The sequence below is a fragment of the Crinia signifera genome, chromosome 1 (genome assembly GCF_055691185.1).
Source record: "Crinia signifera chromosome 1, ASM5569118v1, whole genome shotgun sequence".
Classification (NCBI taxonomy): Eukaryota; Metazoa; Chordata; class Amphibia; order Anura; family Myobatrachidae; genus Crinia; species Crinia signifera.
Window position 1 is genome coordinate 374,408,835 of NC_139217.1, and position 27,660 is coordinate 374,436,494.

At 45.1% G+C, this 27,660-nt stretch overlaps 1 protein-coding gene across 4 annotated transcripts; it reads right to left on the minus strand.

Moving 5' to 3' along the window:
* Positions 1 to 1,175: 1,175 nt before the first annotated feature.
* Positions 1,176 to 27,577, minus strand: RNF34 (ring finger protein 34). Of its 4 annotated transcripts, none has more exons than XM_083151363.1 (7): positions 27,424 to 27,576; positions 10,274 to 10,483; positions 6,440 to 6,838; positions 5,344 to 5,397; positions 2,072 to 2,273; positions 1,759 to 1,788; positions 1,176 to 1,456 (listed from the first exon to the last, which is right to left on the minus strand). In XM_083151363.1, exons 1-7 carry the CDS (start codon positions 27,427 to 27,429, stop codon positions 1,269 to 1,271), a joined length of 1,089 nt encoding a protein of 362 aa, XP_083007489.1. In that variant the 5' UTR covers positions 27,430 to 27,576; the 3' UTR covers positions 1,176 to 1,268. The 4 variants fall into 4 exon arrangements, with proteins under 4 accessions (XP_083007489.1, XP_083007490.1, XP_083007491.1 ...); XM_083151364.1 differs by lacking the exon at positions 27,424 to 27,576 and adding an exon at positions 27,210 to 27,382; XM_083151365.1 differs by lacking the exon at positions 27,424 to 27,576 and adding an exon at positions 13,531 to 13,607.
* Between the last annotated feature and the right edge of the window lie 83 nt (positions 27,578 to 27,660).

Genomic DNA, 27,660 nt, shown 5'->3' on the forward strand with positions numbered 1-27,660 from the left:
TTGCACTTGAAACGGCCTGGGACAGAATTTAGAACAAAAGGGCCTGGTTTCAGGTTTGTATGCAAAGCAGAAAACCAAAGCAACGTTGCATCTTCCCCACCTGCAGTGCAACATGTGCAGATATATTTGGATGCGGTATATTCAACTGATCTCTAAATTGTAGTGTAAAAAATAAAGCTGGCTATCATTTGTGGGTTACATAAAAAAAACTTACTATCTTGCTCAGCGTCATCCACCTTCCTTTTACATGCAGGTGGTAATTATATTAATAATTCCTAAGTGTGTGTGTCTGGGGGTGGGGGGGTGGGGGGGAAATCAATATTAAAATGTTAGGTTACTTTTTAGATGACAATAAGGTTTCTATTCCATTATGAAGCTGAAGATGGAATTAGTATTTAATTTGATTGCCCCTAAAAAAAATGATTGTGTACAAGCCATCATGACCCTGTTGTATTATCCAGATACGAAGCCATCATGACCCCGTTGTATTATCCAGATACGAATATTAGCAGCAGCAGTAATTTTCTCAAAGACCTGCTTGTTCTGGCACAATGTATGGATAGGAGGGGATAATACAGTAGTGGATGGATCAGATAGAATTCCTTTTAAATGGAGATTCCTTTTCAAACATGTTATTACAAGAGCTGCACTGTATACATAATTACTGCAGATATTCTACCAGGCCACTGCACCATATGTGCGCCCCCTCTGTCATGCAGCTGTAACTCCATCACCAGGACACAGCATTGTCTCTAGATGTTACCAACCAGAATACAGGCCTTTTCCTGGTACGTGTCTTGTCTACTTGATTTTCATGCACCGTATGTCCATTTTCCAAGGATGCAGAAGATAATTGCATTGGTTTATAAGTGACCATTTAAAGCCGCCAGAGCTGGATGAGTTCTTACAAAGGACCTGATAATTCAGGCCCCATTATTTGGTCATGCTAATTATGAATTAATGTAAAGTTGAATCCCTTTGGACAGCAATGTATTTAATGCACAAAACGTTATGTCCCTCTTCATATACAAGCATTTTAAAATGTACTAGACTCACATCATCCATTCCAGACTCACAAATACACACCTGCATGCAAGTTGGCGGACCACTTCTCATTTAGCTCATGAACACATCCTAACCTTTAAATTTATTACAAAACACATCTCTAACAACAGTTCAGACAGACTACCAGATTTCTTTATAAACACTTCGAGCCCCAAGGGAAAGGGCTAAGTCACACTCTTGTGGTTTTTTTTTGGTCTGGATACTTAAGATTTGAAGACGTGAACAGCCCGCACCACATACTGCCGGCAGATTGGACACTCGCTCATTCTCTTGCCACATTTGGTGCAGGTTACCATATGACCACACTCCAGGAGAACACAGTCGATAACGGCATCCATGCAGATGCGGCAAAGGTTGTCATCATTGCCGGTCAGCTGCAACCGATCTCTCTCTAGAAAAGAAAACATTAGGAGATAAGAATTTAATGTTATTAAAAGTAGAGCTAATAGGAGAGATGATCAGAAGGTAAACTGAAGATTCAGAAATGTATACAGGAATAATAGGTGTTGGAATAGAAGGAAATTAATGGTCAACTGAGAAACATGGTGTTTTCAAAATGTTAGCAACATTCTATTATCATAAATCAGTTAAATGCCAATTAGAAAATGCAAGTCCAACTAAAGGGAAAGGAAAGTGCTTGGAAGTATTGGGTCCTTGCTATCTGATATTTCACTAGTGTAAAAACTGACTTACCTGGGTCCGGTTTGAATTCCAGATTTTCCACTGGAAAAAAAAAAAAAGATATTTAAAATGAATACGTATTACATAGCTACATAACAACACACAGAATTTCTATGAAAATGGCTACCAACTCCCACTGAAATTATACTGCCGGTTTGTACAGATCAGAACGGTTAAATAAACACATCAGAAGGTATATGAGGTGTGCCACGTTACACACTGCAGCTCCGAATGGAATCAAATCAAATAAATAATATAAAGGTAATACATTAAATAAAATACTACAATAGAAATGCCATGGTAAAGCAAGTTATTCCCCACGTACAAGACTTTCTGTTCTCCTCGTTCTCTCGGTATAGTCTGTTGACTTTCTCCACCAATTCCCATTTCTCACAACATCCTGAGTAGTTGACAAAGTTCCGGGCAAGGATTTCTTTCAATTGCCGGATTGTTAGCATTTCTATTTCCTCCAGCGTCGATAAGTCAGACAAAGATGCCCTTGCTCTCTTTCTTGATATGTCACTTGTCTTAAAATAAAAATAAAAAAAATAAAAAGTATTATAATAGAGTATAAAGTCTTTTTGCTGGATCAAACTGGACAGTTGCGGAGACTTGTCCAATCAGTTGTACTGACAAGCTAACATTGAATTTCACTCTCAAAGTATATCCCTCACAACAGGCTAGGAGAAACATCATGGAAACCAAACCCTCTGCTTATGTGAATAGACCCAATTTGCCAAATTTAGCAAAATGAGTCTAAATTCTAATACACTATATAAAGTCATAGGTGCAGAATAGAAGGGCATATAAACATACAAAATGTGTCCTCCTGTCTTTGCTGCCGCTTTGGCAAGCCACACATGCATGTCATGAGATTGCGCTGTAAGCAATATGAAAAAGAACATATCTGTAGTTCATAGCTAGGATATCTGTTTAATTATTGCGGCAGGGGCAGCATACTTCCCCATGAAGGTAATGTGGAAGATCCAGTCCAGGATTTAGAACAGCAGCAGCAGGGCTGGAGACATTGGCCCTTATTCTAATTCGGACGGTACGGCCCGCGTGCGGCCGTACCGCCGATGTTTTTACTCTGCACATGCGCAGAGGTGAATCTGCGCATGTGCAGCCCCCTTCGCCGCAGACGTATTTCGTCCGCCGCAAAGGGGGCGTATAGGGGCGTGAGAGGCATCATGCCCTCATTTCCCTATGTGTACGCCCCGCGTTTCATGGGCGTTCCCATGCAAACGCGGGGCGTATGCATGGTAATGAGGCCATGACGCAACTCATGGGGGCGGAAAGCTGACGTCGCCGGATGTCAGCTTTCAGCCCCCATACAAGCTACCACACGGACGATTGTCCGTGTGGTCTCAGCTTGCGGGAGCTGCCGCGGCGTGCGGACCTGCCTTCGATGGTCGACGACCATCGAATGCAGGGGGCAGCTCCCACCATGGTGGAGGCGTAGCCTCCACCATTTTTATGCGGATCGTCAGCCGTCCGTGTACGGACGGCCGTGGCGATCCGTAGGGTGGGCGGGGATTGGTTTGTGCGGCCGGAGCCCCGTGTGCGGCTCTGGCCGCACCAACCAGAATAAGGGCCATTGTCTGTGTTTTTTTAAGCTATATTGTGTAATTCTGCTCGATTTCACTAAAGCTTTAGACACGGTGCCTCATAAAAGTTTATTAATGAAACTAGGTAATTTAGGGTTAGGAGATACAATTTGTAATTGGATTAAAAATCGAGGACAGAGAGTGGTGGTAAATTGTATACATTCCAGCTGGGGTAAGGTCCAAAGTGGTCCTGCAAGGTTCAATATTCACTGTCACTTCAAATATCATTAATATATTAAACAAGGTGGGTCATATATTAATGATATTTGAAGTGACATAGTGAGTAAAACTGCAATATTTGCGGAAGACACAAAATTGAGTAAGGAAAGTAACTCAAGAGAGGATTTGGAAACACTACAAAGTGACTTAAATAAACTGGAAAGGTGGGTGGAAAGGTGAAAAAGGCAGTTTAACGTTGAAAAAGTAACTCCTTATGGGAACAAAAATGAACAAGCTACTTATAGGCTAAATTGAGTTATTATAGAGAATTCTGCTGTAGAGAAGGACTTGGGGGTCATCATAGATGAAAAATTGGGTAATATTGCACACTGCTCAAGTGCAGCAGCAAAAGCAAACCGGACACTGGCATGCATTAAAAAGGGGATATGGATTCAAGGGATGCCAATGTGACAGTGCCTCTTTACAAGGCATTGGTGAGACCACACTTGGAATATTGTGTTCAGTTCTGGGCACCGCACCTTAAAAAGGACATAAATTAATTGGAACCGAGGAGGGCAACTTAGCTAGTAAAAGGTCTCAAATCACTAGAATATAAAGATAGGTTAACCAGGCTGAATATGTTTTCATTGGGGAAACGGAAGTTGAGAGGTGATATGATTAGTATGTTCAAATACAGGATTGGTAATCATATGGACCTGGGAGAGGATTTGGAGATTGTTCTGTACTGAACTAAGAAGAAGAAGATTCTTCACCATTACAGCAGTAAAATTCTGGAACTCATTGCCGGTGGAGGTGATTACAGAAACCACATTTAATGACTGTTAATAACTGGATGCAATTTAAGCCACTAAGGGAATCCTATAGATATGACTTACTCAAGTCAGTAGTTACAAGTTAGATAGGTTGAACTTGATGGACGAACGTCTTTTTTCAGCCTTAATTACTATGTCACTATGGGCCTTATTCACTCTTTCTGACAAAATCCTTCTTAGATGGACAAAACCATGTGCACTGCAGGTGGGGCAGATGTTACTTGTGCAAAGAAAATTAGATTTGGGTCGGGGTTTTACTTCAAAGTGAGATCTATATTGCAGTGTAAAAACAAAGCAGCCAGTGTTTACCCTGCACAGAAACAAAATAACTCACCCAAATCGAATTCTCTCTGCATATTTTACATCTACCCCCTGCAGTGCACATGGTTTTGTCCCTCTAAGAAGGATTTTGTCATAAAGAGTGAACTAGAATAAGGCCCTATGTTACTATTTTACTCTCTGCTGATTAACAGCACCTGTTACTTCCTCTTATATGTTTGTCCACAGCAGGGTGTCATGGCTCCCAACACCTAAAAGAGGCTGGGTGTTCTCTGGAGTGGATCCTTACTGTGAAATCTGTGGAAAACCCGCTATGCTGTAACTGAGGAATTGCCATGCTGTTACCTGGTATGCCGTCTACCCGCTACAAATAAAGAACAAGACTTTACTGCTATCCAGTCTATGTGATTCCTTGTCACACTATTTTTTGGACCACAGATAATAGAGATGGTATTGGCATACTGTGGTGGCATCATGACGTTCAGAATCCCGATGGATCCTAGCGATTATTGTAACCCTACCCTTAAACCATCTCTTGCCCTAACCATCCTCTGCAACCTAACCCTTTAGCCTTACCCCAGTAATCACCGTTGGGATGCCGCCAACCACATACTGATAAAAGTGGTTGAGACTTCCCCAAACAGTTATCCAAATAAAAAAATGAAATAAAAGAAAAGAAAACACGACAATGTTGGTCAGATATTGGTACGAAATCTTACCATCATTTCTGGCGTTTCTGGGTCAGAGGTTACAGATATGGTTTCACTTGTTCCCTGAAAACAAACAGTGTGTAAGCATCCCATACATCTTTTACAGAGGTGTAGATAACTGTAACCATCCATGTGCAATTATATGGATGGTCACTGCTTGTATACCAAACTGAAACCTGAAAGTAATTTGGAACATAATGCTGTCAAGTACTGGCCCTAGTGCCATTTGTGACTCAGAGCCCTGCGCGAGGCTGTATTTTCAATTAATCACAGGTGCGCAAATTATGCCAAACATATCACACTAGGGCAGGGGTAGCCAACTCCAGTCCTAGAGAGCTACCAACAGTTCACGTTTTCCAGCTCACCTCACAGGTATACCGATGCACTCATTATTGACTAACACATTTTAAAATACTTCACTTGTGATTCTGTGAGGAGACATGGAAACCACTGACTGTTGGTAGCTCTCGAGGAGTTGGCTACCCCTGCACTAGGGACATGGCGTAGGAAACATGTGGCTGGCTACAAATGTATTTGCTTCATCACTTGACGATAAAGGAGTACACTTTAAAATGCCAAGAAATAGTCCCAGATATCCTGGCAGCTAGTGTAGCAACTTTACATAATAATAATTTACTATTATTATTATTCAGCTATTCATATAGTGCACACATATTCCGCAGCGCTTTACATGATGAACTCCCCTCCAGGAGCAGTAGTTCCCAAACTGTGCGTCATGACACCTGGGGTGCCTCAGGACCTTGAATTATTTATACGTAATGTAATAGGCAAAATTGGTGAAAACGGTCCCTCATTATATAATCAAACTTAATAGGTTATTTAAACAGAATTTGCTTAAAAATGTATATATTTTTCAGAATTTCTTGATAAGAAACTTTTGGCCATTGGATGCCATGAAATTATTTTTTTCTAAGGTGCCATGATTCAAAAAAGTTTGGAAACCACTGTACTATTTTTTAAACACTATTCTTCACATTTCAATGTCACATTGCACAAGCAATTACCAGTAAGTCTGTAAACTAAAATGAACACAAGCAACGGCTGTGACCATAACAGCCAAATAAGGTACAGACACAACCTATACCTGGGATGTAGATGCACTTCCCATGCTCCCGCTTCTCTCAGACAGTTCTCCCTGAGATGAGGACACGGAAGGCGAAGGTGCAGAAATTGCAGTAAAATATGATAAGCCAGAGCTCTGCGATCTTGTCGCATTGTCCATACTAACGTCCATCTCCTCTTCAGGACATGGGCCATGGTGACAGAGCACCAGCTCCACCAAGTCTTCCTTCTCCCTACAGCTCTCGGTAGGGATGTTCCTCAGTGTCAGGTACTGCCGCAGATCTTTCACTTTCAGCTTCATTAGCTGTGGCCGCTGAAATCCTGTTTGTTGCAGTAGATGGCAGGTACTACAGCGCCTGAAATTTTCCTGAAGTGTAGAGCACACGGAGCAAAAGTCTTTTTTGCAGTCACAACAGATGTGCTGGAGTATAAAGAAGAGGAGGCAAAAGATACATGTAAATAGAGTTCATATCCATGTCCTGTATATGATCATTAAGAGACCCACAATACAAAAACTCATTCCCAGTACCCAAATCTTCCAGCTGTATATATGAATTTGAGGCAAAACTGCTAAATCGCCTTCAATCATGACTGGCCCACACTATAGAGAAATGACAGAGTGGTGACCATTCTAGCATCAGGGGTATGCATACGTTTTACTGTACTGTGCTGCTTAGTCCTCCAAGGAATGGTCAAATAAACCACCTCATACTGGCCGTCTTTTAGGAAGAGACTGATCTAAAAAGCAAAAGTGATCTGTTGCCAATAGAAACCAATTAGCTTTAATCTATCAGTGTATTCAACGTACTAAATGAGCCATAGTTACAAGTGCTAAAGACAACACCATATTTTGCCATTTGGAAAGTGGTAACTAATGGTAACGTTGCTGACAAGCTTTGCCCATCTATAAAAAAAGAGAAACAAAGCATCAGAGATTAGTGTGAAATGATTAAGTGCAGCCTTTGCTGGCCTGATATTACAATGAGCATAATATGGCAGATGGTTAAGGGGAAGGTTCTAGGAAAATATAGCTTGGAACATTAAAAAAAGGTTGCAAGGGTTGCACACCTAGTACAGACCTCAGGAAAATGCATAGTATGGGAACAGCAGACAATAAGACATGCAATTAGCGAGCCCTTTGCCAATGACCCTTCCTGAGAAAAAGGTTACCAATGTTTACGCATGCTATACCACAGCAATTCATACAGTACATGTATTTTGTACCTTATTTTGTCTTTCAGGGAAGGGTTGTGAGGGGGAAATCTCCTAGCTCAACTCTGTATCTACAGGAAAATACAGCTGCCCAATACTTGTGTTCTGAATGAAAATATAGCCCGAATTTCCCAACATTCATAGATCCATTACTTGTCCAGGTACAGATTTAGCTTTATAGATCTCTCAAACCAGTTGTACAATGCAATAGAAGAATTATGTCGTTATTTTACCTTCAATCTCATTTGCTGCCAATTCCTCTCTAGGGTCATTCATCTGCCCGCTGTAATTTACTGTGGGCTAATTGATCCCCTAGCTATCCAATAAGCCCCAAAATCAGCCCAACTTCGGCACTTCATAATAAAATCACCCAGTTTTCACGTGTGTGACACCGAAAATTAAAAAAGGTCTGTTATCAGGGATTCTATGTGATTTCACCCAAAGACACGTAATTTTTCATACAATAAAATTGGGATTCATTTGGACTACCCCAGCAAAAACAACTACATCAAAATTCCATTTTTAGAACAGGAAATATTTGAAAAAAATTTGGGGATAATTGAATGCCCCTCTAAATGGGATTCGAAGAATGAAGAGAAATGAGAATTTTATCAAAGGAAATTTTAAAGCTGGCTATGTGTTCTATAAATGTACCGCCAGCTGAACTAAGCATATCTGTATTTCAGGATTTTAGTAAAAATAAATGTGGATAATATAACAAAGATAAATTGGCTAGTTTGAAAAAGGTCCCGAAAAGAAAACGGGTGTGGTATAATTCACCGACAGTCGGGATTCCAACAGTCATCTATGGGTCAGAGCATTGACTGTCGGAATCCCGACTGTCGTGGAGCCGTCCGGCACCCAATAAAACAGAGCAGCAGTACATACAAATCAAAGTCTCAAGTGGGTACACGTCTATGCAATTATCGAACCAATCAGCTGATAATGAATTATTGTCCCGATAAGTGCAGTCGTGTATGCAGAAGCATTACGGTGCATTCACATTCTGCTATCAGTGGCACCGCAGATATCATTAACGATATTGACGGCGCTCCTGGACCAAACTATATAGGGCATACACACACTTAACAATATCATAAAATATATTGTACCGTGATGTCATCGGGTCCCTGCTCCATACATGCAGCCACTGAAGATTTGCCAAACTGAGCTGCATGCACAGATGACAGAGTGGGGGAGTACAGTGGGGAACGCCCGGGAATCACATGCAACAATCCCTAGAATTCCCAGCATTACTGCGGGGCCGGGCAGCTGACATCACCGGATGAACTATATAGGTGTCTCTGAACTGCGAGCGCTGGAGAAATCATTCGATGGTCGACGTCCATCGAATGATTTCTCCCCGCCTGCGAATGGATGATTATGTAAATCATCCATTCGCAACAGTGTGAGGGGTCCTGCGTGCGAGGGGGGGGGGGCAGCACTGTGGGCGGCATCTGATGGACTCGCAATGCTGCAAAATTCACGGCCTTGCGAGTCAATCAGAATAAGGTCCTTGGTCCTTCAAAGCACCCTAACCATCCAGGATTTAAGTATATCCATGGCTCAGTGCAGATGGATAAATCAAACTGAATGAAGTACTAAGTCAGTCACCTGTGGCCAAGCATGGATAGTACTTAAAACCTGGAAGGTTTGGGTGCCTTGAGGACAGTTTGTTCTGTGAACATGGAAAGCCAAAGTGAGCACGGGATGTAAAAATGTCTGATCTCTCCTCAGCACTTCACAGGAAGCTCCTGTATAATTCACCAAAGTAATGGCTGCATTATAATTCTGTACGGAAACATTGGTTCAATTACAGGCTTATAATACAACTCTTGTTGTGAGCCAGAACAAAGAAACGGGGTTGGGACCACTTAAAAGGTTGACATAGGTCTAGGTTGACATGGTAATTAGGTGGACACAAGCATTAGGTCAACATGTGGAAGGTCGACAGTCCAAAGGTCGATATGGGTTTTTAAAAAATGTTTGTCCCGAATGTCGACACAGTCAACATGGATAACGTATCTGTGCAACACATCCCCTTGTGTGGCACGCGATGCTTCAGGCACGGTGCCTCCCTATGCTCAGTGCACTTTATTCTCCCACCACACCCTAGTGGATGGGAGGGCATGAAAAACTGCCTGTTAGGTTTATGACTTTTTTGTGTGCCAACAGGCAGTTTTTCATGCCCTACCATCCACTAGGGTGTGGTGGGAGAATAAAGTGCACTGAGCATAGGGAGGCACCGTGTCTGAAGCGTCGCATGCCACACAAGGGGATGTGGTGCACTGATACGTTGTCAGTGTTGCCGGTGTCGACATTCAGGACAAAAAAAAAAGTGAAAAACCCATGTCAACCTTTACTGTTATGGCTTCTAAGTTACAGTTTTATAAATCACAATTATGACTTGATTGCACTAATTCCAGAATCAGGTTATTCCATCTAGTCCCTGCCTACAATATAGTTGTCATTTGATTTGGCCTAAGTGTTATGATTTTGCATTCTTTAATAAACTTTCACCTGCAACATATAGACAAGTTAGGTGTATGACCTTAGTTTAATATATAAAGCACAGTAGCATGCCTCTCTGAGGTCACTCATCTATACAGTGGTTCAACCCACTTAACCCTAAATATGACCTCACCTTTTTCCTGAAAACAGAGAAGGCCAGTCCACACGCTTTACACACAATGTTGGAGGATGATGAAGGATATGGTGAAAAGTCAGCATTCTGTGCAAATCTGAAGGGCCCAGCTCCACCAGCGAAGCCCGACTGCTGTCCTCGCACAGCTCCGGTACCCATGACTTCATTCAGCAGCCCACAGCAAGAAGCCCACATGGAGCTGGCCCCCGCCTGGAATATGCAAAAAGAAAGCCAATTAAGACTAACAAGCACACCAATCCTGATAATTAGGTTTATAAACGCAATACAGATTTCACCATGAATAAAAGACAGAAATGGACATTTGTGTGCCGGCATGTTCTGGCTACAAACCAGCTAGTAGCCAATAACCAAGCTAACGTCATTCCCAAATTTATCAGTGGGTAGCAAAATGAGCAGCTCAATAGAAATATTACCCAGTTCCCCAATATATGGCACCTGTGCCCTGCCCTCTCCATTTTCTATTTGTTGTTAATAGTTACAGTAACATATGGAAGACATTCTCTATTTTAGAATAAACTTTGGGCATAATTCAGGTTGGTGCGCTAAACCGTTTGCCCCTTAGCAAGCACCTTAATGCCGCCCCACCGAACGGCATTCCCCTGCTCCAGGCCGGTGTCCGCCCCCTCCCAATAACAAGGCCAACACCTCGGCAAGTGTGATACTCACCAAAGTCCTTTACACAGGGGGTCTGCAAATGCGCAGACCCCTCACCATCGGAACGGGGACGAATTCAGCCCCTTCTTAGTGAAGTAGAATCAGGCCCCTTATTTGCATCATATTTAAAAATGTATCAAAAATAATTGAAAGACAGAAAACGGGTTCAGAGGATCCCAGACTCCCACTTATGGGGTCTTATAGGGGTAAATCACACCCATAATTTGCATGTGTTCTAATAGTGGCACTTTTACACATAACACACACGCTCCTTGTTGGCAAGAAAAAATAGATTGCTGAACTATTGTGCACGTACTGGGTCACATCCTAAAGCCTTATGTTCAGGATCACATTAGATGTTGTTGTCATTGATACAAATCACGAGTCACATATTTAGCAATCATCCATTGGTCATTAAAGGCTCCAGAAGTTTTCTATATGAGCCAACACAATTTTATCATCTCTGATAGGACAGGGGCCGGATGACCTGCTGACAGGATCCCGACGGTCGGTACTCAGACGTTGAAATCCTGACTGTTTAACTGCCTGACAGTCCGGATCTCGATTAACAGGGGCTATTCTCCCTCTTGGGGGCCCCCCTGTTGAGACACCGGCAGTCAGGCTTACAAAGTCAGGATACCGACTGTCGGGCAGTTATACCACACCTGAAAGGATGTATAATGAAATATTACAATGCTCTGGTTCCCACATTTAACCTGTCTCCATAATAAGGTTTAAACTCATTCACCAATAGTTTTTCCTGGACGGTTTAGGTGTAGTCTTCGTTTTGATTTCCAAAGTATAAAACAGTTTAATAAACCTACAAATAAAAAAAAAAAAAAAAAAAAAAAAATCGAATGATTGTAAAATAGGGGGAGAATTAAATTATTTTGGGGTGTCCGATAAGAGATGTATATTTGTTTTCCAGATGGACGCCCATTATTTCTGCTAACTCCCTCCGCATAAAACAACTGACAAACCCCATTATCTATTTTTAACTAACTACAGGTAACCATATAGCAAACAAAAATACAGTTTGAAAGCAGAAGTGATAACATGGAGAATACTGGAATTATTTCATTCTAAAAAATCCTTTTTTGCTTTTTTTTTGTTGTAATGTAAGGTAGCAATACAAGGAGATGTATTATGTTGCTCCTCCTGTAATGTTTTCTGGATCCACTATTGAAGCTGCCATACATCCAGTTTACTGGTTCTACTTTTATTTATTTATTTCTTGTTGCCAAGATCACAGTGATAAAAATAGGAAGCCTTCTTTGGCGCGTATGTTTATGTACATTTGATCATTTCCATGGAGCAGTCAGTTATCCTCTCTTGAGAATAAATCTGCCTCTCATAAAGTATCAGATGCAGAACATGACACATCTTCCTAGAACCAAACATATGATCATTAAGATAGAAAAACTGCTCAAAGAATCTGTTGAAGGGCAAAAAAAAAAAAAAAACATCTAACCAATGTAGATTGATCGCTGAGGAAAGCAATTATTTCTACCCGCAGCCGCCACTAGATGGAGCAAATCGTGTCTTAAGGTGCCCATACACGTTACAATTATTGTATACAATATTGTATACAATATCGAATCTCATCGCATCTCGGTTTTGCGATGAGATGAGATCTAGTACAAAAACGCAAAACCGATATGCGATGAGATGCGATATTGTATACAATAATTGTAACGTGTATGGGCACCTTTACTCCAGTTGGGCACACTGAGATCAGGGAGACGCACCCCCCTTGTTCGGTTGTAGCTGAAATGTGCGATAAGTGACCCGCAGTTCACGGTTTACGTTTTAAAGAAATGAGTTTTAACATCCTTTCACTGCTGTCACTGTTAATTTACATCACTTGTTATAATCACTTGATTTGATTTGTATTTTGCACAGTATGTATAATGGTTGTATCTTGCCCACAGTGCTCCCCCAGCCCCGGACGGCTTCCTAGTGCTGGCGTCACGTCACTTCTGGTCATCAAGAGCTGGAAGTCACAGCGGGACCCGGAGCGTCAGGTGCCGGGGAGAGTGTCTGGTTGTATGCAAGTATAAATAACACTTTGTTTTGCACCACTGTAAGTGTCCTGACGACGGGCTACGCCCGAAACGACGTTGGCATAAACAGTAAAGTTTGAATTTGCACCAAGACCCAGAGTGACACCTGTATTTATTGGATATATACAGATAGATAGACACACACACACACACACATTTACACACACACACATTTGTTCCTGATATAAGTCTGAGTGCCACCTGCTCTGTTGGTGTGGGTATATATATATATATATATATATATATATATATATATATATATATATATATATATATATATATCTCATCAAACTGATTTTGCAGTGTAAATGGTTGCTGCTTTAAAAAAAACATTGAATCTCACCCACATGTGATGTTGCTATGGGCAACCAATCAGATGCTGTCTATCTTCTAGAGGGTGCTAAATAAGTATATTCTGATTGGTTGCCCATAGCAACACCACATGTGAAGTCTTATTCCCATCATAGTAAATTTCCCCCATAGTGTTTAAATCTGGCTGTTACTAGTTTGTGTCTTTACCTCACCGCACTGCACAACACCATGGCACAGAAACCCAGAGTCTAGCCAGTATGAAGTGAGTAATCCACATCACCATGGCAACACAAAACAACAGCTACAGGATCCTGTAATGCCCAAAAATGTACAGACTCACAACAACATTCCAGAAGATAGAAAGACCAGAAACTTTGTTTTCAGTATCCAACAGTCTCTTAGTAGAGAATCTAATAAAAATACTATGGTACTTGTGTAGTTTCACGGCGCCAGCTTCGCTCGCCCACGCTGCGGGCTCGGTGGCTCGCCACGCTATCTAAAATCAACTCCATGCCAACATGGATAGTGGGGGTATGAACTATCCATGTTGGCATGGAGTTAAGTTAGTTTGCCAGGCGTACAAACCGGAAGTAGCACGGCGCCATGCTGGCGCCATGAAACTACACAAGTACCAATACTATTTATCAAGAATCAGCAGATACATCAGGGCTCGACAATTTTATTTAAAATCTAGGAGCCAAAATGAAAATTTAGGAGCCGGATAAACTAATAAGAGGGACAGTGCACACAAAATTTGCATGTGCCATAATGCCCATTACACGTTCTACCAAACACTGGACTGACAATCTCTTATATATTTGGCTACATCTGTCACTCAATGTGTGAGTGTGTCCAAAACGCTGGGTGGAGTCATAGGCTAATAGCCTATCAGAGCCTCTGACTCCACACACACACACACACACACACACACACACACACACACACACACACACACTCACTCACTCACACAGTGACAGACACCCTCTGCCTCCCCATGCTGCCAGGCAAAGACACTGCTACTCCACAGCTACCAGGTGAGCGGCAGGTCTGCCCGCCCCCCCCCCCTCTGCCAACTCCCCACCCCGGACCCCCGTGCCCCCCTCCTGCGATTCGCGGCACAAACACACACACACACCACACCACACCCGCAATTCGCTCGACCCCCTCCCATGATTCACAGCACCCCCCCTCCCACGATTTGCGGACTCTCGCCCCCTCCCGCTTTTCGTGGACCCCACCCTCCCACAATTCACGAGCCCCCAACCCCCCTGCGCCTCCCGCGATTCACGGCACCCCCTCCCGCAATTCATGGCACCCTCGCACCCCCCCTCCCCGCAATTTGCAGACCCCCCTTCCCGCGATTTACGCACCACCCTTCCGCAATTCGCAGACCCCCGCGCCCCCCTCCCGCAATTTGCAGACCCCCCTGACCCCCTTCCGGCAATTCCAACCCCCAGCGGACCCCCGCAACCCCGCGCCCGCATTTCACGTACCCCCGTGAGAATGGGGGATCCTGTACCGCCACAAGCAGGTGCCGCCCCTAGGTGGGAAATCCGGTCCTGGCTGCGGCGCTGCAGATTCCCACACGGTCCTCTGCACCAGCGCCACAGCTTTTATCAAGGTCTTGCCCACATAAGACTATTATACAGCCTCCTGCTCACATGCACCCCCTTTCTCCCTCCCAATGGGAGGAGACGCTCACCCACTGCCGGGAGCTGCATACTGTCCCCCACCCTCCTCCAGTTCTAGGGATGCCCATCGACCATTAATGATTTCAAATTATCAATGGTTTATGGCCGATGTTGAATACTTTTGCCATCTATGTGGGAGGACCAGATGGTTTCCCTACATCGATGGCAAAGGAGAACCGATCAAGTTTCACCCCCTTCCAAATCATATGCTCTCTTTTGAACACATTTCACCTATAAAACTCAAGTTGCAATACAGGGCATCTTTCATACAATTCTAACCATATTTCTCACAATACAAACGTTCACAAATTAAGGGGGCGCAGCCCCTTACGACGTTGTGAAGAGCGCCCGTAGGGCACGATGAATCACCTAGTTGGTTTATAAGTGATCAGTCACATGTGGGGGCGGGGTTATTTATTCAGGCCGCTGTGTCTACGCGGTTTATGCATTGGGGCAGTTTATTCCGCCAGTATACACACTTCACACCACAGTCCCCATACCCCAGTGTGGACTGCAATCTGGACCCATGTAGCTATCAGAGCAAACTCCACCCGAGCAAACCCCATGGTGACCCCCTGTTCTAGTTACATATAATACCACACGCAGTAATGGTTATTACATATTATCCCACATAAGTGGAGCTTACCCGCCTACATCATAGGTGTCACACAAGGCCCGCGGGCCAAATCCGGCCCGCCAGACCTGCTAATGTGGCCCGCATAGCCGCCGCCAGCCTTCACATGTAATACACTTCACGCTGTAATAATTACAGCATTCCCAGTAGCCAATGGGGAGCTGGAGGGCTTGCACCCAGTGCTGCAAGAGAGGCTGTACGGGGTGGTACGGCGTACCACTAAAACATAGGGTGCCGGTACCCCGTACCACCACAAGAAATTACCCCCCCAGCAACATTGTGCGCATGCGCGCATATGTAAGTGGCGGGGGGCGTGGCCTGTACAGGTTCACTGCCCCCCGCCACAGCAGATTTCCTATGGAGGGGAGGGGCGGGGAGCGCATCTCACGTCTCTCCTTCCTCTCCCTCCCCTCCCTCAGCAGCAGCAGTGGCGCGGAGTTGGCGCGCGGAGATGGCGGCGGGGGGAAGCAGCGGCTGGAGCGGGAGAGAGTGAGACCAGGCTGCAGCAACCAACTGTCAGTTGTGCTGTTCTGCAGATGGCACTGTGGGGGCATATTTGGCACTGTGGGGGCATATATGGATCTGGCTGGCACTGTGGGGGCATATGGCTGGCACTGGGGGCATATGTGTGGCACTGTGTGGGCATATCTGGCACTGTGGGGGGCATTTCTGGCACTGTCTGGCACTGTGGGGGCATATGGCTGGCACTGGGGGCATATGTGTGGGCATATCTGACACTGGGGGCATATCTGGCACTGTGGGGGCATATATGGTTCTGTCTGGCACTGTGGGGGCATATGGCTGGCACTGGGGGCATATGTGTGGGCATATCTGACACTGGGGGCATATCTGGCACTGTGGTGGGCATATCTGGCATTGTGGTGGGCATATCTGGCATTGTGGTGGGCATATCTGGCATTGTGGTGGGCATATCTGGCATTGTGGTGGGCATATGATATCTGGCACAGGGGGCATATGTGTTGTACTGTTGGGCATATAATATCTGGCACTGGGGGCATATGTGTTGCACTGTGGGGGCATATGATATATGGCACTGGGAGCATATGTGTTGCACTGTGGGACATATGATATCTGGCACGGGGCATATGTGTGGCACTGTGGGGGCATATGATATATGGCACTGGGAGCATATGTGTTGCACTGTGGGGCATATGACATCTGGCAAAGATACAACCGGCCCTTTGAGGGTGACCAAACTGCCGATGCGGCCCCCGATGAATTTGAGTTTGACACCCCTGCCCTACATGCTCATTGCTATGGGGTTTGATGCTTGATGCCAGGGTTTGCATGCTGGAAGCCATGCAGCCCCACTCGTCCAGCAGCAAGAAGCAAGGAAAGACCTGCATCCCGATGGTGGACTTTTGGCAGTTGGCGAAGCCCCTGCATGAGAAGTAGGTAGACACTGGTCTGACAGGAGGGAGAGGCAGGAGTCAGGCACCAAGCTGTCAGCTCCGACAAGAGGGGGAGGAGGGGGTAAGAAACTGCGTGCGGCTGGTTTGACAGGAGGAGACTCTGACCGTCCGCGCTGACGCTCCTCTGACAGGAGGGGGGGCGGGGGTCAGGTGCTGCGGGCGTCTGGTGTGACAGCTGGGTGAAACTGTGCCCGGCCACGCTACCGCTGGTGTGAAAGGAGGGGGAGGCGGGGGTCGGCACCGTGCTGCCGCTGCTCTGAACAGGAGGGGAAGCGGGGGTCAGGTGTAAGTGAAGAGGGAGACTGCCCTGCCATGCTGCCGCTGGTTTGACAGCAGGGGAAGGCGGGGGTTGGGCACCGCACTGCCGCTGCTCTGAACAGGAGGGGAGGCGGGGGGTCAGGAACTGTGAGCGGCTGGTGTAACAGAGGGAGACTGCCCGGCCACGCTGCCGCTGGTGTGACAGCAGGGGGAGGCGGGAGTCGAGCACTGCCCTGCCGCTGCTCTGAACGGGAGGGGGAGGCGGGGGTCAGAAACCGGGGGGCGGCAGGAGACAGGGGTCAGGCAGGGGTCTGTGTGACAGGAGGGGGAAGACGGAAGTCGGCCATTGCTGCCGCTGATCTGACCAGATTCTGCTTCCACCCTGGAAAAATCTGGTCGCCAGGAAGCAGAATCTGGTAGCCGTGGCGACCTGGCTCCCGGTTTTGTTGAGCCCTGAGATACATCACATACTGATGACCCGAGCAAGATTTCTTAGAACATCTTTTTTTTTTTATTTGAACATTAAATTTTTATTGCAAGAAATTTCGTCTGAAAGACATTTTGTATGTGGGGGGGGGGGGTACAGAAAGAAAAAAGGGAGGGAAGGGTACATGTACAAAAGAGCGATACAGAGAGCAGTTGCATCGAACTGCTTATCTAATAACAGTCATAATTGCACAAATGGATATCTCTGATATAGAAAAACGGAAGCATACCAGTGTTTAAATCAGTTGGTGTACAGTCTGACTCTAGAGGTATATAGGGTAACACAATATAATATAGATCTAAGGCTAAGGGCCATCAGAAGTTGAAATTAGAGTTGAGGCCTCAGAAGCATCGCTTAACAAGTTTGTGGCACCCACTTTGTCACAGTAGAGGGACCATCCAAACCATTTCATCAGGATTGAATTTGATGCAGAGGAGTATTTTGCTCCAGTAGTTTCAAAAGTATAATGTTTGTGGATTTTTTTACGGATGGAGTCTACTGTCGGGATGACATCTGATTTCCATAGTTTAGCAACCAAGGCTTTGGTGGCTATCAACACATGTCCAACTAAATATCTGTTCGCAGCAGAGAAATAGGGTGGAAAAATGTGAAGCAGTGCAAATGCTGGGTCAGGGGCAATGGGGCGGGTAAGTATAATGCCTATCAGGAGAAATACCTCCGCCCAGAGAGGCCGCAAAGCCGGGCACTCCCAGAAGACGTGGATCAGGTCTCCAACCAAACTACATCCCCTCCAACAGAGGTTCGAGGTGGATGGCCAGATCCTGTGCAACCTCTCCGGGGTGAAGTAGGCTCTGTGGATGAGTTTAAAAAACATTTCAGAGTGGTGCAAGCACCGCGAGATCTTAAAACACGACTTGAAAATATCGTCCCAGTCCTCCTCAGCGAGCAAGATTTCTTTATACCTGGGGGCACGAGTCACAGGTGACATAAAAACTGCTTTAGACGCAAGAGTTACAGTACTTTGCAACAGAAAAGAAAATATATCACAAGTATGTAAATTAAATAACCATCAAGGCACAAAAGGTTAATAGTAACCAAGAAGTCCAATACAATATTTATATTACGCTACAGAAACCAATTTTACCCCATTCTCTCTGCGGCAAAAACCCGTGTATTTGCCAACGCAAGCGGTAATTTCCTGTGCTAATTGGTGTAAGTGAAATTCCCGGGTGTAATGCCTTGCAGGTTTTTTGCAGGGTTATTCCTGGTAAATACACGGGTGTAAGGGCGGTTTCACACACTCCGTCTCCTGCTGGCCGGCAAAAACCCGCACGGCCAGAAAGCCGTGCAGCACACAGTAGTTTATCATTGAGGGGATGGCCACAGCCCGGCAGCCGTCCCTTCCAGTGGCGGGAACCGGCTGCAACCGGACGGACGGGCCGTGGCCGTCCCGTGTGAATGGACACAATAGTGTCCATTCACAACTACTGTGCACGGCTTCCTGGCCGTGCAGGATTTCGCCGTCCGGCAGGAGCCGGACAGTGTGAAATAGCCCTTAGGCAGTGTAAACAGGTGTAAACAGGCAAGACCCGAGTTTTTCACACAGGACCTGAAAAAGCAAGCTGATTGGGGAATGACATGTGACGTCCATTTAATGTTGCAGAGAGGAGAGCACAGATGGCGCACTAGAGGGATGAGGACATTTTGGAGCTGTTGGCTGTGGGAGGGGAGGATATCAAAAAAACAAGTGACAAACTGTGAAAGATTCCACAGAGTACTAGAACATCTCGAAAATCCGGTCTGCCCTTGGCATCATTAAAACCCAGCAACAGGTAGTTAAACTCAAAGCACTTCGCAAGCAGTACTCCAAGGATCATGACCTTAATTAGGCGGAAGATTGGTGGTGAACGTATGGACTGGCCCTTTTATGAGAAGTGCATCATCATCTTTGGGAACTCAGCCCTGGCTAATCCCTTTTCACGGTTCTCCTCCAGCTGTTTTGCTGGCATTGCAGCAAAGTGAGTGCTATAAAAATCACCCATTGATATTGGGGCCTCAGAAAGTTGTGACTTGGATTCCTGCTCAGCGCAAGATGACATCCTGAATATTTCACTTCAGTCGCAACATTCTTCAGTGGGTCCACCGTCACCAGCGCCTTCACTGACGCAAGAAAAAATAATGGAATGGTAATACTGAGGAGCTCAAAACACAATTGGTGAAGGTTCAAAAGGACCCTCAATTTCCTGTAAATAAAATCCTTTCATAAAGAGTACAAGGGAGTAGAACTTCTTTCAACTTTCATACAGAGACCCTCACACCATAGTACACCCGATAACAGTCAATTAATATTGGTCTGCTTCATTAACACTAGATGTTATTTAAAAAAAAAAACATTTAAAATATTAAACCCTTACATCACACATATAACATTTACCTGCAATGGACATGTTATATAACTCACTTTCTCCCCTAAAATTGGTTGAGCTTGTTGAGTCCCACTCGGTCATGGAAACAAAATTACACCCAACAATAACAAAACTTCAACAAAATTCAATCCTCCAATCGGCAACTCGTACGTCCTTAGAAAGGATGTAACTGGTTGCTCTTATCAAATGTACAATTTGGCTCACAGGTTAAACAGCCTAGTTCATAATCTCCTCAGATGGAAATATAATGGATGGCTACTTCTGCACAATATTGTTCAGGCCACAGGTCATTATACACAGGGAAAAAGGATGGTTGGATGCGCTAATATACAATTATCAATATCATGAATTATGCAATGAAGAGAAAAAGTAACCTGGTCAGGTATGAAAAAAATAAGCAGTTTTAATTATGCAAATCAGTAAAAAATAGTAAAATACAGGAATATTTAAAAACAATAGGGACAGGAGGTCAATAGTCACCCATTTCGTTGTCTAAATGACATGCCAGTCCTGGAAAAAACCCCAGTGGGTTTTGCTGATGGAATCCAAAGGGAGCAATTCATTTGTAATCCAATTTGTAGGTATTGAGGTAGAATGGGAGTATTCCGGTACTGGTGCTTCCACAGAGATTTGCCGGGCCTTTAGGAGGTGGCGTGCCTCCAAGATGTTCTATATGCCACAGGTGGTAGTTGAACCAGTCCACTCGGTCTCCAAGTACAGCTTGCATTGACCACTTTGGATCCTATTTCTTAGATACACAGAGCGTGAAGATAAATTATGTCTGGCAAGGGCTCAATGACCATGTGTCCTTTCTGGATAAACACCTACACGTTTCGCTGGCTACAGCAGCTTTTTCACAGGTCATTATAGTAGGCTGAACATTATTGCAGGAAAACTGCCAATTATTACATTATTAACAAACACAATAGCATTTAGCATCCAGTCAAATTAACCTACAGTACTTAATTAACGGTGTACAGCCATGGCCAACTGTTTTGAGAATTACACCAGTAATGGTTTTCACAAAATTTGCTACTTCAGTGTTTTTACACCTTTTTCTCAGATGTTACCATCATATACCAATGTAAAATTACAAAGATTTAATAAAAGTCAAGGGCTGTTTTTGACAATTACATAAAATTTCAGCAAAGAGGCCGTCTTTGCAGTATCGACCCTTCTTTTTCAAAACATCTGAAATTCACCCTGGCATGCTGTTAATCAACTTCTGGACATCAAACTGACTGATGGCCATCCAGTCTTGCCTAATTAATGCTTGGAGTTTGTCAGAATTTATGGTTTATTTGTTCACCCGCCTCTTGTGGTTGATCATAAATTCTCAATGGGATTAATGTCTGGGAAGTTTCCTGGCTATGGACCCACACACGGTTGGACACACCCACGGTTCCTCGCTACGCATGACACTATTATATTCTCACTCCACGTCTTAGTGGATGGTAGGGCATGAAATACTGTCTGTCGTCAATAAAAACATGTTGACCCTTTGACTGTCGACCTTAAGCATGTTGATCCTATTTCCAGTGTCAACCTTAGCGAGGTCGACCCTTAGTGGTTGACCCAATGCATGTCGACCTTTTGTGTGTCGCCCTAACGACCGTATACTCTTTAGAGATCATGTATTTCTTGCAGTTCAATTCTTAGAATAAATTATCCATACACTGTACAAGATGCGATTACCTTTTACATAGTGCTTTGATTCCCCCGGTATCTAGTGAGGGAACACATAGCGGTTCTCTTCTGTCATGAGGAGCACAGTGACAGTCTGGCCCCGAACAAGCTGCTCTCTGATCACTGCCAGACTGGTCCATTAAGCTTTAAGTCTCATCTTGTAAATGAAGCGGAGAACCGGCCACCCTTGGATGCTGCACAGGTGAGTCAATTCTCTTTCCAATTGCTGTCAAAGTGTTCACATATATCTTCATCAATAGTAAGTAGAGGTTTTCCAATGACAGTTTTAAATATAAGTGGATCTTTAATATGATATGGCACAACAACTATTGAACAAACCTAATCCAAACATTCCAAAATTAGTACTCCTCTGGCCTCAAGTGTGGTGTCTTGGAGTGATCCTTGACTTCTGCCTCTCTACCAAACGACATATTTAGTACCTATTGCAGTCCTGCCGTTTCCATTTAAAAAATATTTCCAGCATTAGACTCTCATCCTGGATGCCACCAAGCTCCTCCGCCACTCGGTTATGGTATATTAGAGCTACAATGTCTAGGTCTACAGTCATAAGGTCTACCACTATTGGTTGACAGTACAAAGGTCACCATGAGGTTTTCATGTTTTTTTGGTGTCTATGTCGACATAACACTGGACGACTTTCAGTTGAAAGTCGCTCCGTTTACTCGTAGTGTGCCCAGTGTGTATGGGGCAGCGATGAGCTGTGATGCATGCTCCCGCATCACCGCAGGCCCGACTGCTCATCTGCTGGTATTACCAGCAGAGGAGCGAGAGAGTGGACGGCTTTCCATAGCGTCCCGCTATGGAAAGCCGTCCACCTTCGGGAAAAATCAACAAAAAACTCAGTGTGTATGAAGCCCAGCGATTTTTTCCATCATCAGGTACAAAACAGCCAGTGTGTATGGAACTTAAGGCTATTTAAATGTCATGTCTGCTGATGCAGCACTGTTTATATACCATGTACTTTAGTAAATTGTTGTGTACTCTATTTCTTGGTTTGCTCTTTTGCTTATGTATTTTCTTTGGTGCTGCGGAACCCTTGTGGCACCATATAAATAAAAGATAATAATGAAAGTGTAACATAAAAAAAAAAAAGTAAACACAAATGATAGAAATACAATATAAAAAGGGGGAGAGTGTTAACAGTACAATGTAATTACCATATATACTCGAGTATAACCCTCCTTTTTCAGAACATTTTGTATTATGAAAAAGCCCCCTCTAGGCTTATACTCAAATGAGGGTCCCACTTGAGTCAATAAGTTTTTCCAGTTTTTTGTTGTAAAATTAGGTGCCTCAGCTTATATTCGGGTCGACTTATACTCGAGTATACACAGTAGATATTCCCTCACCATTGACACTAAGGGTACATTAACCACACTGTCCATGGTGCTCAGATCATTTAGGACTCCACCGGTTCTATTTAAAAATGAGGAGGATGAATAGACTAATTGCCAGTGCAGATATCGGATAAAGGCTCTATCAAAGTCAGTCCTCAGGTCCCCTCACAGAATCAAGTGAAATAATGAGCTCCACCTGTGGATCTTTTAAATTGTGTTTGAGAACCAACGTCTGTCATATCAGTTTTGCTATTTATTGGACTTTGGTGCTTAGCACTCCCTCCTCATTCAGCGGCCAATAAATGTAAAAGGTACGTAAACACGTACAGATTTTTCTGTCTGATCTATCTGGTCGGAACAAAAACCTGGAAATGTATGGGAGCATATGACAATTAAAAATTTCCACCCAAATGCAGGAAAACAGAAAAAAATAATGTTTTGACAAATTTGTTATATGAGAATGATTTAAATTGTCTGACTGATCACTGTCTGTTTTCAAGCATTTGGGAACAATTTTTTGATTGTCATTTGCTCCCATCAGATAGATCGGACAGAAAAATCTGTACGTGTGTACGCACCTTAAGTCTCCTTAGCTGAGTAGAGGTGTTTTTGCCAAAGCTTTCAGAAGCAGAAAGCAATATGTAATGGTACATAATGATAGTTACCATTATCCAAAACTGTTCAATAGTCCTCTTATTGACATGATTAAAAAAGAAAAAAGGAAACCAAGATTGCAAAATATCTCTGATTTGCAAAAAGTTATCAGCAGCAAATACAGTAGAGTGGGGAGTGCAAAGACAGAATGAACACATTAATGCCACAAATATGTAACGTTATTAACCAAATTCGATTAACCAAAGAATTTCAGTAAATATTAGCTGCCAGGGCAATAGCCAGGATATACAAAAACATTTGAAGTGTCCCCATCCCACTGCTTCTAGAGACCTCTCTCTACAGGGGATGCAGTTACCATCCCGGCGGTCGGGATCCCGGCGTTCAGAATCCCGACGCCGGAATCCCGACCGTCGAAATGCAGACACTTTCTCCCTCCGTGGGTGTCCACGACACCCCTGGAGGAAGAATAAATTAGTGTGCCGAGCGTAGCGAGGCACCCGGCCCGCTGCGTGGCGAGCGCAGCGAGCCCGCAAGGGGGGCGATCCACGTCCCCCCCTTGTCGGCATTTCGGCTGTCGGGATTCCGGCGTCGGGATTCTGAACGCCGGGATCCCGACCGCCGGGATTCAATACTGAATCCCTCTACAGAAGTGATTCATTTTATGTCCTAGTAGTGTCCTTATTTATTTTATACATCATAGTAGTGCTGCAATTCATATTATACCACACACTGCCCACAGTTAACATTTCACATTGTATGCTGCTAGTATATATTTTTCAACATAGTCCACCTAGGTGACCCAGTTACTTTTATGTTACAATTGTAGTGCCCATATTAATTTATAGTATGTCACACTGTAGTGCCCCCAGTTTATATTGGGCCTGATTAGTGTCCCCTAGTTCATAGTATTCCACAATATAGTGCATCCAGCCCATATTGTGCCACATTACAATAAACCATGCCATATTATGCTAATTAAAGTGGCTAGTTCAGATTAGGCTTCATTTCAGTATCTCCAGTACATTAGAAAATGACACACCTTGCATCAGATCCCAATCATGATTTGCCGTAAAAACAGGCGATAACACCCCCCCCCCCCCCCCCCCAAATAATAAAAAAAACACGTTGTAGTGTGTGGGCACCTTTACAGCAGTGGGAATGCAAACCCCATTGCCCGATCATGTCACAAGGGTTGGCTCATATGGAGGTGAAGAAATCTCTAATGGTCCTCTCCTCCATCCTCTGTTCTTGTTGGGTCAGTTACAGTATTCGGGAGAGCAGGACCATAGACTGGTGGCTGACATGGGTGCCCTACTGCTGCATTTCACACAGTGGGCCCTTCATGCCCTGGTCCAACACTGGCAAAGAGACACCTACTCTATGGCAATGCCAGCCTCACTGGTTAGACCAGGGGTCTTCAACCTTTAAGATATTGTGGGCCACATTAAAAAATTAAACGAAGCCCGAGGGCCACTAAGCTCTACTGTGGTATTTAGCACAGCTCTTAATAGATAGAGAGCACAGCCCCTGCATAGATAGTTAGCACAGCTGCCCATACACATAAACCCTGCCCCCAATATATAGTCAGCACCAGGGCTATTTCTAAACAATTAGGGTCCCAGTGCGAACAGAATAAAAATGCAGCCCCCCATACATAATATGGTATTGAAGAAATTGCGCGTGCCTAAGGCGTTGCTCCCAAAAATGGGTGTGGTCTAATTATAAGGGGCATGGGCTAATTATAAGAGTGTGAACTAGCAGGAAAACAATTACCTGACACCTCCTTTTGCAACCTGCATGACCAGACATTGGTTACCGCAGGAATGGTTGTTGTCCTTCCACGCTTAAGTTGGCTGTCTAAAGGCCATACAGTGACATATAAACATGAAGGCCCATTACACCATGATGCCCATTACACATTATGCCACACACCGTGATGCCCATTGCACAATATGCCACACACCGTGATGCCCATTGCACATTATTCCACACACCATTATGCCCATTGCACATTATGCCACACACTGTGATGCCCATTGCACATTATGCTTCACACCATGATGCCCATTGCACCTTGCACTATAAGGCCCCCAATACTCCTGCTTAGGCATATAATGCCCCCAGCAGTGCCTCCCACAAAATGCCGCCAGTAGTGTCCCTCATAAAATGCCACCAGTAGTGTCCCTCATAAAATGCCACCAGTAGTGTCCCTCACAAAATGCCACCAGTAGTGTCCCTCACAAAATGCCACCAATAGTGTCCCTCACAAAATGCCCTAGTATTGCTCTCCATAGTCAGCACATTGGACAGCATGCCAGCCCTCCCTTAATCAGCACCACATTGGACTGCCAGCCCCCCTCCCCCATAGTCAGCACCCTCCCCATACACAGGGCCACATTGCACTGCCAGCCCCCCTCCCCCATAGTCAGCACCCTCCCCATACACAGGGCCACATTGCACTGCCAGCCCCACCTCCCCCATAGTCAGCACTGTCCCCATAGTCAGCACCACATTTCAAAACAGCCCCCCCCCCCCATGTCCAGCACAACATTGCAAAAGGCAGCCAGCTCACCTCTCCCCCCCCCAGTCAGCAAAGAAAACATTGCAGAGAGCCCCCCCTAGTCAGCACCGCATTAGCGAGCCGGCTTCACCCTTCCCTAAGATACCTGCATTAATCTTAGTGTCCCTGGCAGAGGGCTGCTGCTGCCGGCGGCGGCTGTCTTCACTTGAAAGGAGCAGGCAGGGACGGGTGCGCAGTGTTAGAGGCTGGCGGCAGGGTGCGCGGCGTCAGAGGCTGGCGGCTGTTGTCACTCCCGGCTGTCTTCTCTGAAAGGGAGCGGGCGGGAGGGGTGCACGGCGCCCACGTCAGGAAATACACAATGAGCATGTCTGCACACAGTACCACCTGCCCCAGCCAGCACATCCACCTCCGCCACATCCCACTGTTAAGGGACTAGCGCGGAAGTTTTTTTTTTTTTAAACAGCTTTTTTTTTATTTAAACGGCATTAACTGGCGGGCCAGTAAAAACAACTTGGCGGGCCACTCGTGGCCCGCGGGCCATGGGTTGAAGACCCCTGGGTTAGACCATCTGTGAGGGTGTAACGATGGTGCTGGAGAGGAGACTGAAACCAAAATCATTAGAAGAGCTGACAGACCCCTTTACAGACTGGACCGAAGTGCTGAGCAGGCAATTCTACAAACACAGTAAGCAATGACATAGATCTGGAGCCACTGAAGGATAGCAATAACACAAAGTGTACAGACTACTAGATCTAGCCCTCAAAGCCCCAGCAGCTCCCATTCGCCAGACCACCTGTGCATCTGGTATACACTCACTGTGCCAGGCAGCAGTGTGAGGCGTCTCTAGCAGTCACCGCCACCTTCATGCACTGAGTTTGACATAGTGGGGAATGGGGGTAACAATCCCGGTGCCGCCCGCAAATGACAGGGCAGCAATACACAGCAGCGGGCACAGCGCATATATCACCATCCCACTGGGCGGCCGTCCACGCCCCCTGGCGGTTGCCGTACTCGCATAGCGGCCCTTTACCTTCATGACACCGTCCGCTCTGCGCTCCCCACCGACCCGGTCCCTGACAGGCAACCATCAGTCGCCGCCGCTACATGTAAATTCCACCATAAGATGACATCACCGCTCATGTGACCGGACATGGGCGTGACATCATCAGCAGCAGTGACACACGTGACAGACTGCAGCTGTGTGTGTGCTACTGCTACAGCAAGCTGCTTGCTAGTTGTTGACAGCACGTTACAAATACGATAGAAA